Source organism: Schistocerca nitens, chromosome 8 (assembly GCF_023898315.1).
Source record: "Schistocerca nitens isolate TAMUIC-IGC-003100 chromosome 8, iqSchNite1.1, whole genome shotgun sequence".
NCBI lineage: Eukaryota > Metazoa > Arthropoda > Insecta > Orthoptera > Acrididae > Schistocerca > Schistocerca nitens.
The window spans coordinates 380750621-380767085 of record NC_064621.1 but is presented as its reverse complement, the minus strand read 5'-3'; the positions used below and the strand labels follow the sequence as shown (position 1 = coordinate 380767085).

General features: G+C 36.7%; 1 protein-coding gene across 1 annotated transcript in view; it reads right to left on the bottom strand.

Moving 5' to 3' along the window:
- Positions 1-16465, bottom strand: part of LOC126199581 (uncharacterized) — a 252274-nt gene that overhangs the window by 23769 nt on the left and 212040 nt on the right. Inside the window, exons 17-18 of the mRNA XM_049936505.1 lie at positions 9177-9246; positions 8592-8718 (exon numbers count right to left, since the gene is read on the bottom strand). Of these exons, the coding sequence (XP_049792462.1) occupies positions 8592-8718; positions 9177-9246 (197 nt within the window). The remainder of the gene's footprint in view (positions 1-8591; positions 8719-9176; positions 9247-16465) is intronic.

The window sequence follows — 16465 nt, the reverse complement described above, 5'->3', positions numbered from 1 at the left end:
GAATAAGTGCGCCAAAGGTGGCTGCTTGTGTAATTCATATAAAATTGGCGAAAGGTTTCTAACGCTTGTAAATCGTGTAACTGAGGTGGTACTAGGGTATCGACCTGTTATTCAACTATAGGGCTCAAAGAAACCACTTAAAATCCACATACAGGCTGTCTGGCACACTAAACGTCGTGGTTAACCTACTTGCTAGATTCTACTGGGGCCAGCGAACCTACCAGTCCCGAAAGCAGTGCTGTAAACTGAATGGCTTTATTGTAGGATAAAATGTTTGCTATCAATACTAATTGAAAACTATAGTCACTTAGAAATGGAGCAATGCTGAGGCCATCCCACAGGAACATTGAATGGCGTCTCGTGATTGGCTGAGGTTGTAGCCCACTCTGACTGTCACAGGTCTTCTGTGACTGAACGGATTACAGTCATAGATACTAAGTAAAATCGGTGACACCTGGAGGACCCTGTACGGCGGGTGCAGCCAGTCATACACCATTGGTCAGCAGAGAGGCACAAAGGACACTGCTATTGACCCGTAGCCTATAGCAACTGAAGCTGGACTCGGTCCAAATGGCAAAACAGATTTTAGCACTCCAAATATCACACATACCAGATGTTACAAAGAAAAACAACAATTAGAAAGAGTAAAGTGTGGCATTTCACAGACTTAACAATCCTCTAGCAAAACATGCAATCAATAAAAAATAAAATACAACTACTAAAAGTTGGGCTCCAATCTCTGAACTGCACAGTAGTCCGTGTTACTGAGCACTGCTGAAGAGAGACAGAAATCCAACACGTAGTATTATTATCATATGAATGGGCAAACACTTACTGCAGAACTGCTTCAAGGGGTGAAGGATCATGCATTTATATCAGAAAAGGGACACAGTTCAAATCAATCATTACCTCAACACAGAAAGTAAAGACAAACACATTGAAATATCAGCTATGGAGTTAACAGGGCTTGATGTCACCAAGAAATTAATCATTTTATAGGTGTATAGATCTCCCAGTGGTAGTGTGGACACTTTTTTCAATAAATTAATAGAAGTTCTAGTTTGGTCCCTCAAACAGAATTCTTAAAAGTGAAACCCACCTCCATGACGCATAGTACAGTTTCAAATATCCTGTCGTGCGTGCATTGCACCTTATACAATACGCAGCAACAGACTGTTCCTGACATGCAAAAAAATTTATAGTAGATTATTTATCTTTAGCTGCTGCGTTTGCTGATTGTGTTTGCTTTTGAGAACGTCAGTACATCATACACAAAAACAGCATGTAAGAGGTAAGTCACTTTCATTTCAGGGTAGATCTCTCCTCGCATTATTAAGTAAACAGTCAGTAGTCGGGATTGTAAGGTGTCGTGCTAGCAAGCAGATTAATTTTCAATGAACAGTATTGGTAATTTCAAACATTTATTGTATTCCGAGTAGTGCACTAATTTATTTTTGCGGATATTACAAGTCAAACGTTGTACTTCATATCAGGCAACGTTCATAATGTATTTCGGTACTGAGTTTTAGTTATATAGTTGTCATTGAGCGCAAAGTTAGTTTCTTTTGGCATTTAATTAGATTTATTTTCTTTATTTCAGATTTTGCATTTCATGAAGTTTAAAGTTTCGTTTCAGGACACTGTTCACATACGTTACTCAGGACAGTCCAACAGTGGGTTTTGGTCAGCAACTGAACACGATATCTAAAGTAGTAAACGTTACATGAGAAGACAGTTTTTTAAATAAATGTATTCAGGTCTCTCACATAGAGACAGTATTTTTTATGGAAAGCTTACACAAGCTTGTTAGTATTGGAAAAAAGTGGTTTACGTATACAGGTGTAATGAAGTTCCTGATATAGTGGTGTTTGTCAATATTTTACTGTTAGTGCTTGGGAGTTCATGTACTGGAAAATATAGTTACGTTTATAGGTGCCATGTAGCTTACGAATTCATTTATTGTTAATTTTTGTTAGTGTTTATATTGTCTCCATTCAGAAGCCCCATATTTTTGCTTCTCTCCTGATAGTTCGTTTGGAGCGGAAAGAAAATGCCAGGCAGTCTAGATTTAGGGGAGGTTGGCATAGGAAGTGATGATGGTGAAGTAGTAAAAGAGACTTTTGTATTTATGGCCACAGCAATAAACGGAAATGTAGAAATGAAATGTTAGTCAAATACTTTATTCTCACTTAATTCACTATTATTATTCAGTAAATTAACTGTCATACATAACAGTTCACAATTTTTTCATCACTGGCGGAATGGCTTTTGAGTCTGTTACTGTACGCCTAAAGTGCTTGCAAAAAGGCAGAATGAATCATTGGAATTTTTTATATATCTACAACGCATTTCGATGGTTACTCCGTAATCAAATTAAACTGATTCACATTGCGTCTGCCAGTACCAAGCAAGCTTACAGTGATATTTTGAATATTCTTGTAATTTTTTCACCATCGAAAAGGTTATCGAATCTACGTCAATAAACGACTAACAGTACCCAAATCTATATGCAAGTTGCCTATAAAGTGGCCTCCAAGGGCACCATAAATTTGATTTTCAATATTTCGCATAATTATTGACCAACTTTAAAAATTTGAATATGCTATTATAATCTAAACATTAGGAGGTATAATCTTATGTAAATTCAACACAACAAGGTAACTATTACGTTCTCAAACAAAATTGACACTCGGCGCGATGGCTGATGGGAGCAACGGTGAGTGGGAAAAGCCTTTACGGTTGCTCCTATCAGCCTCTGCGCCAGGTGTCAACTTTGCATGTGTAGTACTACGGTTGGAAACAGTGCGTGTGTCTCGAGGCGACGTAACTGACGGCGCGCAAATACCCGGCCTTTATTCATCCATTATTTGAGAATGAGAGCCCGCAGGGACTTCTGACAAACCTTACACGTAATTCCCAACCTTTTAGAAACTTTTTCTCTCTTATCCCCCCCCCCTCCCCCGCCCCTCGGCAAATGATGAAGAAAAAGGTTGCTACATTTGCTACATTTCCTCTCTCCATGTAGTGAAACGACAGAATTTATTACTTCTTTACCACTAACTTTATTGGTAACACACTTTGCAGACAGTATCTACAGGCATCAACGAATGTACCTGCCAGTTTATAGGATTGTATGACACACGATTGAGGAGACATGACGTCGTATACATTTAGATACGTGAAAACTAACATTTCCCTAAAATGCTGCTCAGCAAAATTTCATTAGGTATGAGGTTTTAATTTATTCATTCTTTACTATCAATTCTATTCACAACACAGTTTTTAAGCAGTATCCACATAAATCACTTAATGTACCTGCAAAATTATATCATGGTACGACACGTACAGTTCAGGTGACATGGCGTCATAACATTGAGATGCGTTAAATACTAGCATTTGCTTCAAAAGGGACGCAAATTAGCCAGGTTATGTTTATCCGGTCTTCGATTATGAGAAAAACGTAAAAACCTACAATAAATTTTATGTATAATTCGAAACCTTCGAAACACTTTTTCGTTTTTACATGCTTAAATTCAAATATTTGACACATTAGCGCACTTGTTAAGTAATCAGATGTCCGCAGCTGTTTTACACATGGGAGTTTGATTCTTTTTCTCAATGAACCTTTAGTTGATGCAGATACAAAAATGCACACAATAGCTGCAAGAACCGTATGCAGTGACTATTAATTCACAGCACACATATCTAAATTTAATCTGCAATAGAAACCAAATATGAGATTTGATGATGTCTGTTATAATTAATTTATTGGCCGAATTTCGTAAGGTCAATAAATTAATGTTTAAAGCTATATTTTGTCCTCCGTTTTTATCCATGTAAACTCAAGCGTAAACCCACCCTTGTTCCCCTGTGCCGTCTCCTGGTGTATTTTTGCTTGTGAATATACTTGAAAGAAGGACTTAATATTTTTCTGTAATATGTGAAAAACATTGAAATTTTTTCATGTGAAACGTATCGAGTGAAAAGGACAAAGATAATAAGCACAATTTATTATCAGTGGAGACAATGACTAAAGAAAATAATATGTACTCTGTTAATTTTCCTTTGTCTCATAAAAGAGAAGACATAGTAGGTTTCTGAGTTGCACCGCTCACCTAGCAAGACGCACTCTTCCTATGTTCCATATTAAGAGCTCTGTAATAAGTGTAATAATTGTTAATTTATCTACATCGTTTTCAGATTACAATTTGTTATTTGTTACTGTTCAAACCATCTTTTATTTACAGGAGAATTGTGTCCTTTCCTGCAGCATCAGGTGCAGATTCTGACAAGATGTATGCAATCACAAAGCAAATGTGACGAATGAAACTGGACAAAGACTGCAATAAGACACGATAGTGGTCCACACTGAAGTACGTAAAAAAGGAGAGTGCTTACTTCATTTATGCTAAACATGAACTGTACATGAACAATGCTTACAGCGCAAATCTGTAAGTGGACTGATGACACATTTCGTATTAATGTGATCAGTGATGAAAAGAGACGCTTTGAGAATGCCTTTCAAACTCTTTACTTGAATGAAAAGACACTAATTTTCTAAGTAACTTTATAACTAACTAAAAGAACAACCGAAACTGATGTAGAAATAAAGTTGCTAGGAAAGCGTGTTGTTGTGGTCTTCAGTCCTGAGACTGTTTGATGCAGCTCTCCATGGTACTCTATCCTGTGCAAGCTTCTTCATCTCCCAGTAACTACTGCAACCTACATCCTTTTGAATCTGCTTAGTGTATTCATCTCTTGGTCTCCCTCTGCGATTTTTACCCTCCACGCTGCCCTCCAATACTAAATTGGTGATCCCTTGCTGCCTCAGAACATGTCCTACCAACCGATCCCTTCTTCTAATCAAGTTGTGCCACAAACTTCTCTTCTCCCCAATCCTATTCAATACCTCCTCATTAGTTATGTGATCTACCCATCTAATCTTCAGCATTCTTCTGTAGCACCACATTTCGAAAGCTTCTATTCTCTTCTTGTCCAAACTATTTATCGTGCATGTTTCACTTCCATACATGGCTACACTCCATACGAACACTTTCAGAAACGACTTCCTGACACTTAAATCTATACTCGATGTTAACAAATTTCTCTTCTTCAGAAACGCTTTCCTTGCCATTGCCAGTCTACATTTTATATCCTCTCTACTTCGACCATCATCAGTTATTTTGCTCCCTTAATAGCAAAACTCCTTTACTACTTTAAGTGTCTCATTTCCTAATCTAATTCCCTCAGCATCACCCGACTTAATTCGACTACATTCCATTATCCTCGTTTTGCTTTTGTTTATGTTCGTCTTATATCCTCCTTTCAAGACACTATCCATTCCGTTCAACTGCTCTTCCAAGTCCTTTGCTGTCTCTGACAGAATTACAATGTCATGGGCAAACCTCAAGGTTTTTATTTCTTCTCCATGGATTTTAATACCTACTCCGAATTTTTCTTTTGTTTCCTTTACTGCTTGCTCAATATACAGATTGAATAACATCGGGGAGAGGCTACAACTCTGTCTCACTCCTTTCCCAATCACTGCTTCCCTTTCATGTCCCTCGACTCTTATAAGTGCCATCTCGTTTCTGTACAAGTTGTAAATAGCCTTTCGCTCCCTGTATTTTACCCCTGCCACCTTCAGAATTTGAAAGAAAGTATTCCAGTCAATCTTGTCAAAAGCTTTCTCTACGTCTACAAATGCTAGAAACGTAGGTTTGCCTTTCCTTAATCTAGCTTCTAAGATAAGTCGTAGGGTCAGTATTGCCTCACGTGTTCCAATATTTCTACGGAATCCAAACTGATCTTCCCCAAGGTCGGCTTCTACTAGATTTTCCATTCGCCTGTAAAGAATTCGCGTTAGTATTTTGCAGCTGTGGCTTATTTAATTGATTGTTCGGTAATTTTCACATCTGTCAACACCTGCTTTCTTTGGGATTGGAATTGTGCATTGTCAAAACCTTATGGCGCGGACTGTATCAGTTCAGCGATTAACAATCAATGTTTCGCAATCGTCGCGCCGTCGCGGCGCCCAGTAAAATGTAGCGGAATGTTGACCTAATGAAATACAGTCACGTGCATCGCTGATAGACGTGATAAACACTGAACTGTTGTGCTGTCCGCATTATCAATTACAATACTTCTGCCAGAATTAGGTTGCACTACGTAGTGATACCAGACACACAGACATTCAAAAATTACAAACTACGAGCGAGTGAAGTGTGTGAATCGGAGCAATTCCCTTCCTTGCAGGCTAGCAAAGTATTAGCTGTGTGAACTGATTGCCCTTGTTCGTCTTTTCATGCAGTTTGATGGTACGAGCTCCAGAGGAAGCTGTAGCTTGACTCCACAGTACGGAGAGCGGTGCGTTGCGGATCGTCTTGCGGTGTGAGCTGTCTACCATCGACACCACGTAGTAATGTAAAGCAAGAGTGACGACTGTAAATTTGACGAAAGCGTTACTGATTTGCTATACAAACATGAGACCTGCTTTCACTCAAACTTCGAGTTTATCCAGAATATTATAAACGAACTGATTTTCAACCACAAGTATACTATTTTTCAAATGTATGACTAACTTTTACCCAAAATTGTGGACTGAACTGGTGATCTTCAACGAATATTGCAAACTTCATCACGAATTGATGTTTTTCAATTAAGTTTCGTAAATTACAAGCAATTCCCATATATATATGTACACATCCTATTAACGTTTATGAAAGAATACAGCACATATCAGGTTAAGTAGTCTGCAGGCTCTGGTGTGGTTTCAATCCCTGGTTTTTCACAGCTCTGTAACTCAGATTGGGGAGCAAGGACGAGTATAGTCCCAGGAAGACTACGAAGTTTATTCCGGACTACGTCTGCCTTGACAACACATGATAATAAAATACACCACTACTAAACACAGCAATAATACAAATATTTTCTGTAATGACGAAAAGGCTATTTTACACTAAATGAAACACAAAATTTGTGTAACCTTGTAACCTCAAGTAATGCCAAATCTGCAATTACAATCCAATGTACTCATGTATGAAAACTGATGCGACTGTATGTAATATACAACATGAAATTGGCCAGTCCGACGTACATGGCCTGTTAAGCCATAACATTTCATGTAAATGTCTTAAACAGTCCATGGGGCTTTGTGCCGACTCCTTGCGTATTTTGTCTTGTGTATATACTTGAAAAATAAGGACTTAATATTCTTCTGTAATATGTGAAAAACATTGACACTGTTTCGTGTGAAGTGCATCGAGTGAAAAGGACAAAGAGAATAAACACGATTTCTTATCAGTGCAGACAATGACTAAGCAAGACAATATATATTCTGTAATTTTTCATTAGCCCGATAAAAGATAACACATTGAAATTTTTTGAGTAGTTCTGCTGACCTAGCAAGACGCAGTCTTCATACGTCCCATATTAAAAGGTCTGTAATAAGCGTAATAATAGTTGTTTTATCTAAATCGTTTTCAGAATACAATATGTTATTTGTTGCTGTTGAAACAATTTTTTATTTATAGAAGAATTGCATCCTTTCCTGCAGCTACTAAAAGTTGTATTTGTTGTGATCTTAACCTATTGTTGTCCGCCATTGCGGTCGGTATAACTATTTTTAGTAATTTGGTTCTTCTAACACAGCTGTTAGTGAGGTAACCAATTTAGATTATACATTTACGAAAATATTACAATGCCTGCGTCACTATCTTCATTTTCAATGTAAATTTTGCCATACTGGGCCACAAATATCGAATCACTTATTTATTACTTAGGCATCATTACAGAGAGCTATAACTAAATATGCTTCCTGCAATTAAAATCAACAAATCAGTGCGTTACTAATAAATATACATACAAACGAAACCTAAAATTTCAACCCCTGAGACCAAAAAAGATCATGTTCCTATGTTGTTTTTGCTTTTGTATGCAATAATGTACCTGTACATTGTCGTAACTTCAATAATATGAAATAATTATAATCAGTTATTCAGCATACCGAAGCGTTAGGTGTAATAAGTCTGTGTTAACATTTTTACTATTTAAAACATTGTAAGAAGATCTATGATAAAATAATTAACTATTATCTGTATAAAACACAATTTCATAGAATACATTACAATTACACCACTCACCACAGACTCTCTCTCTCTCTCTCTCTCCATTTACACTACACCATCCATCTGACAGGCGCTAAAGCTACCACTACTCATTCCGCAATAGTTCCTTGAATAATCTATGCTCTCCTGTATCTAGATATGTCGTTCTCTGAGACTGAATAATAAACTGCAATACCTCCACATTCGTGACAAGGTGGTTCTCACACTGGCAGAAGAAGGAGATTACAGGCACACTTCCAGTAACTTAAATGGGCTCATAAGCCCTTTTCAAGTAAAGCTTTAAGTTTTGTTTGGGTATTATCCATGTTTTACGAGTGGTATAAATTCCAGATGGTACTTTTATTAATTCACTAATGGCACAAACTGTTCAATGTAATACTATTTTAAGAAGTAAAGATTGCCTAATAATACAGGAGAGAAGGAGAGAAAGCTAATTGAAACAGGGAAGGAACACAATTTCAGTACCTTCTTTGTAAAACCATGTAAGACATGCAGCTGGTTGTAGAACTCTTTTCCTGTTGGGCTCCTTTTAAAGATGAACTCAGGGTACAACCATGGATTAAGCATTCTTTGTATGGTTAGTGCGCTGATCCTGAAAAGAATAATAACTACCCAAAGTTAAAACTTTAGTCTCTTAGTGAAGCATGAATGACTTTTTTGGGTAATTACTTTTTTAGGTCACCTGAAAACTCTTATTGGATTGATGTGATAGTGGTCATCTTACAGACCATTTAACACTATTAATTTCTGTATGTATATAAGAGCTGCCTACTCACAAATGACGGTATAAAACTTTGGTTTAGTAACTAATATCTCATTCATTAATACTATGTTTATATTAGTTACAGCATTAAAGCACTAGCTTAGTAGTGAGGTACTTTAGATAACTAGAAGATGACTACTTTGATGCAGTACCATCATCCGCTTAGAAAAACAATGTTCACCTTAAATAAGAATATTGAGACAATTGCAATCAACACTGGAAACGGTGGTAGGTACAGTAATACAATGATACCTGTAATGTGATGGACTTAATTTTCAAACACATACCTGTAAATGGCGTTAACATAAGCTGATTGTGTCTCATGCTGAGCGTTGACTGATGTTCCCATTGCTGTTTCTGGTCACAATGAGAAAGAAATACAATATCAGCCTTTCAAAACCTTGAAAAATGAAAACGCATGATGGTTCAGAATTGCAAGTCCTACATTCTTATAAACTATGAAAGTTTCACATGATGTAGGAATAGGTTTCATTGGTGCTACACTATTGTGTCAATGTCGTATTTTTGTGTTGAATTCACTTTATAGCTTAGGTCTACACAAAAGGTAGCATCAATGCCCATTACAAATACACAAAACTTGTATATGAGACATAGAAATATTAAGAAATGTCACATAATGTGGTAATATGCATACAAATAAAATCCTGTTAACTATAAGAGATTTTAAGGCCTACTTTGCAAAATTCTATTTTAGCTTGTAGCATTAACTGGTGAACCAAAGGGGCAAACTGTATAATGTCAACAGCCAACAGTTCAGTGATACATAAAAGTCCTCCAAGATTGTTTTGTATTCTCAGTTTTTTAGTGTGAATTTTGGTGAAAACTTAGCAACTGCAAAAACCATATAGTAGACATTCTAAAACATTTAGGCTTGGTTGCTTTTGCCATCATAATAATTGCCAACTTTTGGAATACAGATCTCAGTAAGTTAACATATTTTGCGTACTTTCATTTGCTGATGTCTTATGGGATAAGGTTCAGATGTAACTACCCATTTAGTCAACAAGTATTCATTGAACAAAAGAAATCAGTTGGAACTGCAGGTAGGTTTCACCTAACTTGTAGGCAACTTTGTAAGCAGCTGGGAATGTTAAGCAGAGCCTCACTATACAATTGTTCATTTATGAAGTTTGTTATCAACATTCCATCTCAATTTGAGAGAAACAGAAATATTCACAAGTACAATATTTAAAAAAATCTGCACTGCACTTCAGTGAATCTAACTTTGGGACACAGTTATAAGACCTTTGGACAGTCTACCTGTGGAAGTAAAACGTCTGATAGATAGTTTATGCAGTTTGAAATGTAGATTAAATACTATGTATTTGCTTACAAAATAACATTTTCTGCTATGAGTCACGATTTTCTTTATATTTACTTTTTGCAAATGAGTTTCTAAAACGAAGTACATTTTTCATGCATTATGCCATTTATTTATGATGTTTCCAATGTATGAGATGCTACAGTGCCCTGAAGATTTTACTGTAATATATCATCACCCTCAATTTTATAATTAAGGTGAAATTTTCATTCTACAGTGGAGTGTGCGCTGATATGAAACCTTCAACAGATTAAAACTGTGTGCCGGACCGAGACTCGAACTCGGGACCTTTGCCTTTCGCGGGCAAGTGCTCTACCGACTGAGCCACCCAAGCACGACTCACGCCCCGTCCTCACATCTTTAATTCCGCCAGTACCTCGTCTCCTACCTTCCAAACTTCCCAGAAGCTCTCCTGCGATCCCTGCAGAACTAGCACTCCTGGAAGAAAGGATATTGCAGAGACAGGACTTAGCACTTGCCCGCGAAAGGCAAAGTTCCCGAGTTTGAGTCTCGGTCCGGCACACAGTTTTAATCTGCCAGGAAGTTTCATATCAGCACACACTCCGCTGTAGAGTGAAAATTTCATTCTAGAAACATCCACAAGGCTGTGGCTAAGCCATGTCTCCGCAATATCCTTTCTTCCAGGAGTGCTAGTTCTGCAGGGTTCGCAGGAGAGCTTCCGTGAAATTTGGAATGTAGGAGACGAGGTACTGGCGGAATTCAAGCTGTGAAGGATGGGGCATGAGTCGTGCTTGGGTAGCTCAGTCGGTAGAGCATTCTTGATTGAGTCGCTTAAAATGAGTCGATAAATCGGTGTGCAGGGTAGAGAGACACCTTCCTGGCTAATGGATCTCTGATGATAACAGTTTCAATGAAAGTATTTCACATAACTGCAATTTGTGAATGAAAAGGATTATGAACTTTTTGGATGATTCAGATCCTATGGTACTACTCTCATCACAAGCTGATAAGCCATAAATACAACTTATCAATTTCAGTGATCCATTACTAACCTCCAATTTTCGCATGTTGTTATGTACATATAGTGAACTAGAATTATTGCAACAAGGTATGCTACTTTTTTTCAGACTCGAAATTTTTCTAGCAGAAATTTGTAAATAAATGAATATAAAAACTAAATGAGTGAATATTTTTATTACTTTAGTTCTGTATGTGTTGAATCATATTCTTAGCATTCTGCGAAAATTTCATGGTGTCTACCTTCAGCACCTCTTGGGACAGCTGGTCATTTACAGGAAAAGAAGTCGTTCCCGGATACTGAGGTTGAAACCTTTTTATCATGACAGATATATATAAGGACTTACAGTTCTGACTCTTTCAAGCACTGGTGCTGGTCCGTTATCTATGTTCTCTTCAGTGCCACAATCTCCAAATGCATGCTTTCTACTTTTCCTTCTTGTTTCTCTTGTCATGTGCTGAGCAGCAAAATCTACTTCTCCTACATGACATACATCTATTCTCACAGACCGCTAACTGTGTTCTCCGCCAATCCCACCTCTAACTTCTCCATAACCTTCAGTGCTTCATAGTTCCCATCTTTAAAAATTTTTATAACAACAGACACTGCTAACTTTGGAGTCATGAGGCCAACCAAAACAATGTTAAAGGCGTCATTCACATCCTGTGTTACATCATCACTAAAAAGCGTGGTCACTTTAGATAGATTGTTCTGGTTGTTCAGACCCCTTTCACTGTTTGCATACTAGTTTACTACAGGCTCAGACGAAAATCGGATCTTTCAGATTAGATACCTGCAAATGTGCGTTCCTTAAACATACTTTTACACTTATTTCTTTTATATACGTATAGAAGAACAATAAATACAAGTACAGTAAAGGAATCACTAACTATGCACTATTTTTTTACAAACTAGTGCTAGAAACAAAGGACTGATTTGTTTATTTGCAATGCTAACTTTTAGACTTAACAGTGATAAGGCAGTTCACTGCCTTCTAGACAGCATGGTTTCCAAAGTAAGGGTGTTGACCTCAGGAAGTATATACGAGGTGCCAAAAGTTGTCTGTTGCATGTTTGTCTGATGGCTTAAATGCCCGGCAGTCCTAGTTAAAACTGATTCTGAGAAAGAAAATTAAATCACGCGTTTTCACAGCACTACATTTTCTCTCTCACAGTCAGTTGCAATTAAAAACCTTACATTGTAGTTGAATATATGGATCCTATGACCCTCTGAATGTTTATGATAGTATGATATGTATAAATGACATACAAATATTCATATTACATATAAAGGAGATCCATAGCTACCAAAAATTTCTTAAACATCTTGTCCAGTTTACTTCAGATTTTTACACAATATGTAATACGTATTTGGATGGATCTAGGATGTATATTTTAGATGTATATAATATGTAAATATATATAACTTATAATAGGGAAATGTTGGTAGCAAACATCTCAAAAATTTATTGATCTATTTACTTCAAATTTTATATGATGCTCTAATACATGTTCAGACAGGATTGGGTCATATACTTTTAGTATAAATAAATATAATGTATGTAGGGAAAATTTTAGCAGAAATCTCGAGAAGTTCTAGATTGATTTACTTCGAAAGTTTACATGATACTCCAATAAACATTGAGAGGATGTACATAAAGGGGGAAACTTAATTAGCAAAAACCTCATAAACTTCCCGAGTAACTAACTTCAAATCATATGTATATCCTCTCAATGTTTATTGGAGTATCATGTAAACTTTTGAAATAAATCAATCAAGGACTTCTCGAGATTTTTGCTAAAATTTTCCCTACATAAATTATATTTATATATACTAAAAGTATATAACCCAATCCTTTCTGAACGTGTATTAGACACCATATAAAATTTGAAGTAAATAGATCAATAAATTTTCGAGATATTTGCTACCAACATTTCCCTATTATATGTTATATATATTTATATATTATATACATCTAAAACATACATCCTAGACCCATCCAAATACGTGTTAGAGTATTGTGTAAAAATCTGAAGTAAACTGGACAAGAAGTTTAAGAAATTTTTGGTAGCTATGGATCTCCTATGTATGTAATATGAATATTTGTATGTCATATATATTAAAACACATATAGCCTATAGCTATCTGAATATTGGTTAGAGAATCATGTAAGTAATTGAAATACATAAGTTAAAAACTTTTTCAGAGTTACAGCAACAATATTTAACCATCTGTTGTTTTTATACAGTAGTATAGATAAGAGTGTGACGAACTTATTAGCTGTTTTGTCATGATAGTTACTGAGTAGCTATAATAAACATCAAATTTATGTGGTATTGTAGTACCTGTGCTTGACAAAGTTAGGGTCTGGCGATGAGTCATACCCAGGTAGCCAAACAGTAAGGCGACAACTTGCAACAAATGGGAAATCCTGGTTCAAGTCTCAGTCCAGCACAAGTTTTCATTGTCATCATTCTATTCTACAACTGATGGTTGTCCATACTTGCAGCTGTGAATATATTTAATAAACTACAGATTTTGTAGCGACTATAAGTGACAACTGCAGTTTAAAACTTGAACCATTTGCTGTTAATTTAAAGACTGACTATGCTGTTATATGCTATTGTGATTTAGTGCTGTGCTCACTTTAGACTTTCGCACTATACATTTTACAATACATAATTAATTATTACTTAAGTGTTTCATTGTTTTTCAGTTGACAAATCTATGTGAGGCCACCATTCTCATAAATGTGCATATTTATTTAATAAGCATTCTTTGAACTGGACTTTAAAATATGCAGTTTAGCACACATTATTAGCGTGTGGGTTTTGTACCCATTGATTTTACATATTTCAGATGTTTAATTTCAAACACACACACACACACACACACACACACATATATATATATATATATATATATATATATATATATATATATATATATATATATATATTCACTGTAATTGCTAACTTGTTCTATGTACAATCAAAGGTTTGATGAGACTTCTCTATAAAATAGTTGGCCATAAAACACCTTCTGACTTATTGTCCACAAAGCTAACAAAGTTTTTCGCTCATTTATTGCTCACATCAATATCAGTTATTTTTAAACAGTGGTACACTCGTATACGGAATAAGTAGCTAATTATGTAGGTGAAAATAATTTTGGTAGTTCAGAATCTCTTTGCCTGTTTTCTGTTTCAGTTATAAATTTCTCACCATCTAAATCAATTATAATGTCCACTGCACTACATGAAGCTGAGGTGGAGCCCTAGTTCATTATTAAAAGCATTTTATTTTTTTGATAGATTAAAATCTAAAATTTTGTCTAATCGGTGGGGATAATTGTATTTAATGGCAAGGATAGGAGACTGCCAAGTATACAGTTGATGATGTTTTATCTGTGTAACTTCTTCTTACTCGATCTATATGTTGAAACTGGAAAAAAAATAACAATTGTTGTGAAAGAACGCCAGATGATCAAATAAGTGACTGTTTTTAGAAAGAAGAGAGTAGGGTTCACTTGTCATCAACTGATAGTGTTTCTGCACTAACCCACATAGAGGAGGATAGAATACATAATTACAAAGGACATTTTACTCGTATGTAAACAATTTAGTATTCAATTGAAATCATTTAAGTAAGGCATTGAAAATCGAAATGATGGTCATCATGCGGAGTTAAGACCACACTGCCTCCCAAGTATAGTTCAAGTTTCAAGCATTATTTATGGTAACATATCACTGCTACTACTTAGTTCTTTAGAGGCTTCATAACTGACAGAACTTTCACACAATCTGTTTTCCACGATGAATTGATGAACATTAGTAAATATAGTAAGACGGTATGAACCTAGCAAACTATTGTTCGCTGTTTCACCACAGCCATACTGAAAATTATAACCTCTCTCAACTGAAAAAAACAAAAAATATTATCTAGAACCATGTCCCAGAAAGTGGTAGATAAATACGCTAATTAATCCCACCTTGCCACTTACAATATTTTAAAGTCAGGCGATACACAGAAGTGCAACAGTCCATGCGACAGAAATTATAATGAAATTACACATTCATGTACCACGACCTTACATCCCGGAAGGTTTACCATGAAGTCTCTACTGTTTGAGAGAAATTTTGAGAACTTCGAGTGCCAGTTAATACTGCACTGGGGACATCGTCACCGTCCTTGGATATGACACTGATATATCATGGCCATATTATAATGACACGCGACGACTGTCTGGTAATGTTCCTGATGCTGCTCACATTAATGTAACATGAAAGAGGGCTGCCACTCCCGGCTAGCCACATGTCAGCCTTGAGTAGAGATATCTGACGAAGACATAAAGACAGACAGTATGTAGCAGTTGCACTTAGAATCATAAGATCAGTTGTGGCAGATATTTCAGAGGTAGTATTAACTATCTACGCTTGTTCCTTCTTTATTGTGATTCTATAACGGGTGGTGTAAAAGGGGATTCTGGGCCGTTCGGAGGTCGCTCCCTTAGGACACACGTAAGGGTGTCTTTCCGGAGATGGGTCGTGGACTCACGGGAGGAACAAAGTAGCAGGACGAGCCTTTGTGCCGGCAGGTAACCAGGCACTGGACCCTGGCCACTCCTGGCATAGGACAACGTGGCCGGACTGAGCTATGGCGGTAAGCATGCGAACCTCCAGTATTTCCACCGACCCAGCCTGTGGGCAGCATAGAGCAAGCCAGGTGAACGACAAAAACTAACTGGCACCGCGAGGAAATTAGGAGAAATTTCATTCCCGTCATGAAGGAGTATAGGCTCCGGTAGAAAACCAACCAAAAAAGCACCACAATCCAAAATAAAACACAATTTTGTAATTAGAGCGGTATAAGTAACTATTTCAAACAATGCTAAAGGAGCAGAACCTATTTTTAACCTTTTTTCCTATGATGGTGAGAACGCGCTGGTGAGAAGAACGAGACCTATCATTGGTGGACAGGCTGTGATATCCGTCCCAAATTCCACCTTTTCAATAGAGATGGGACGTAAAGAAATGATTTTGGAGAGATGTTTTTAAGGAGCTAATGGAAGGAGTGAGAGAGACTTTATGAGTTTATATGACTGGCCAACGTTGGTGGCAAAGCGTGAGATTGGATAGAAAATTTTAGGATATGCGAAAGCTGTAGGCTGGGGAAGAAAATTCCGCTTTTTAGAGGTTATTGACAGAGCTGAAAGAGAGGACAGTAATATTCGGAGAGGGGCTGACTATTAAGATT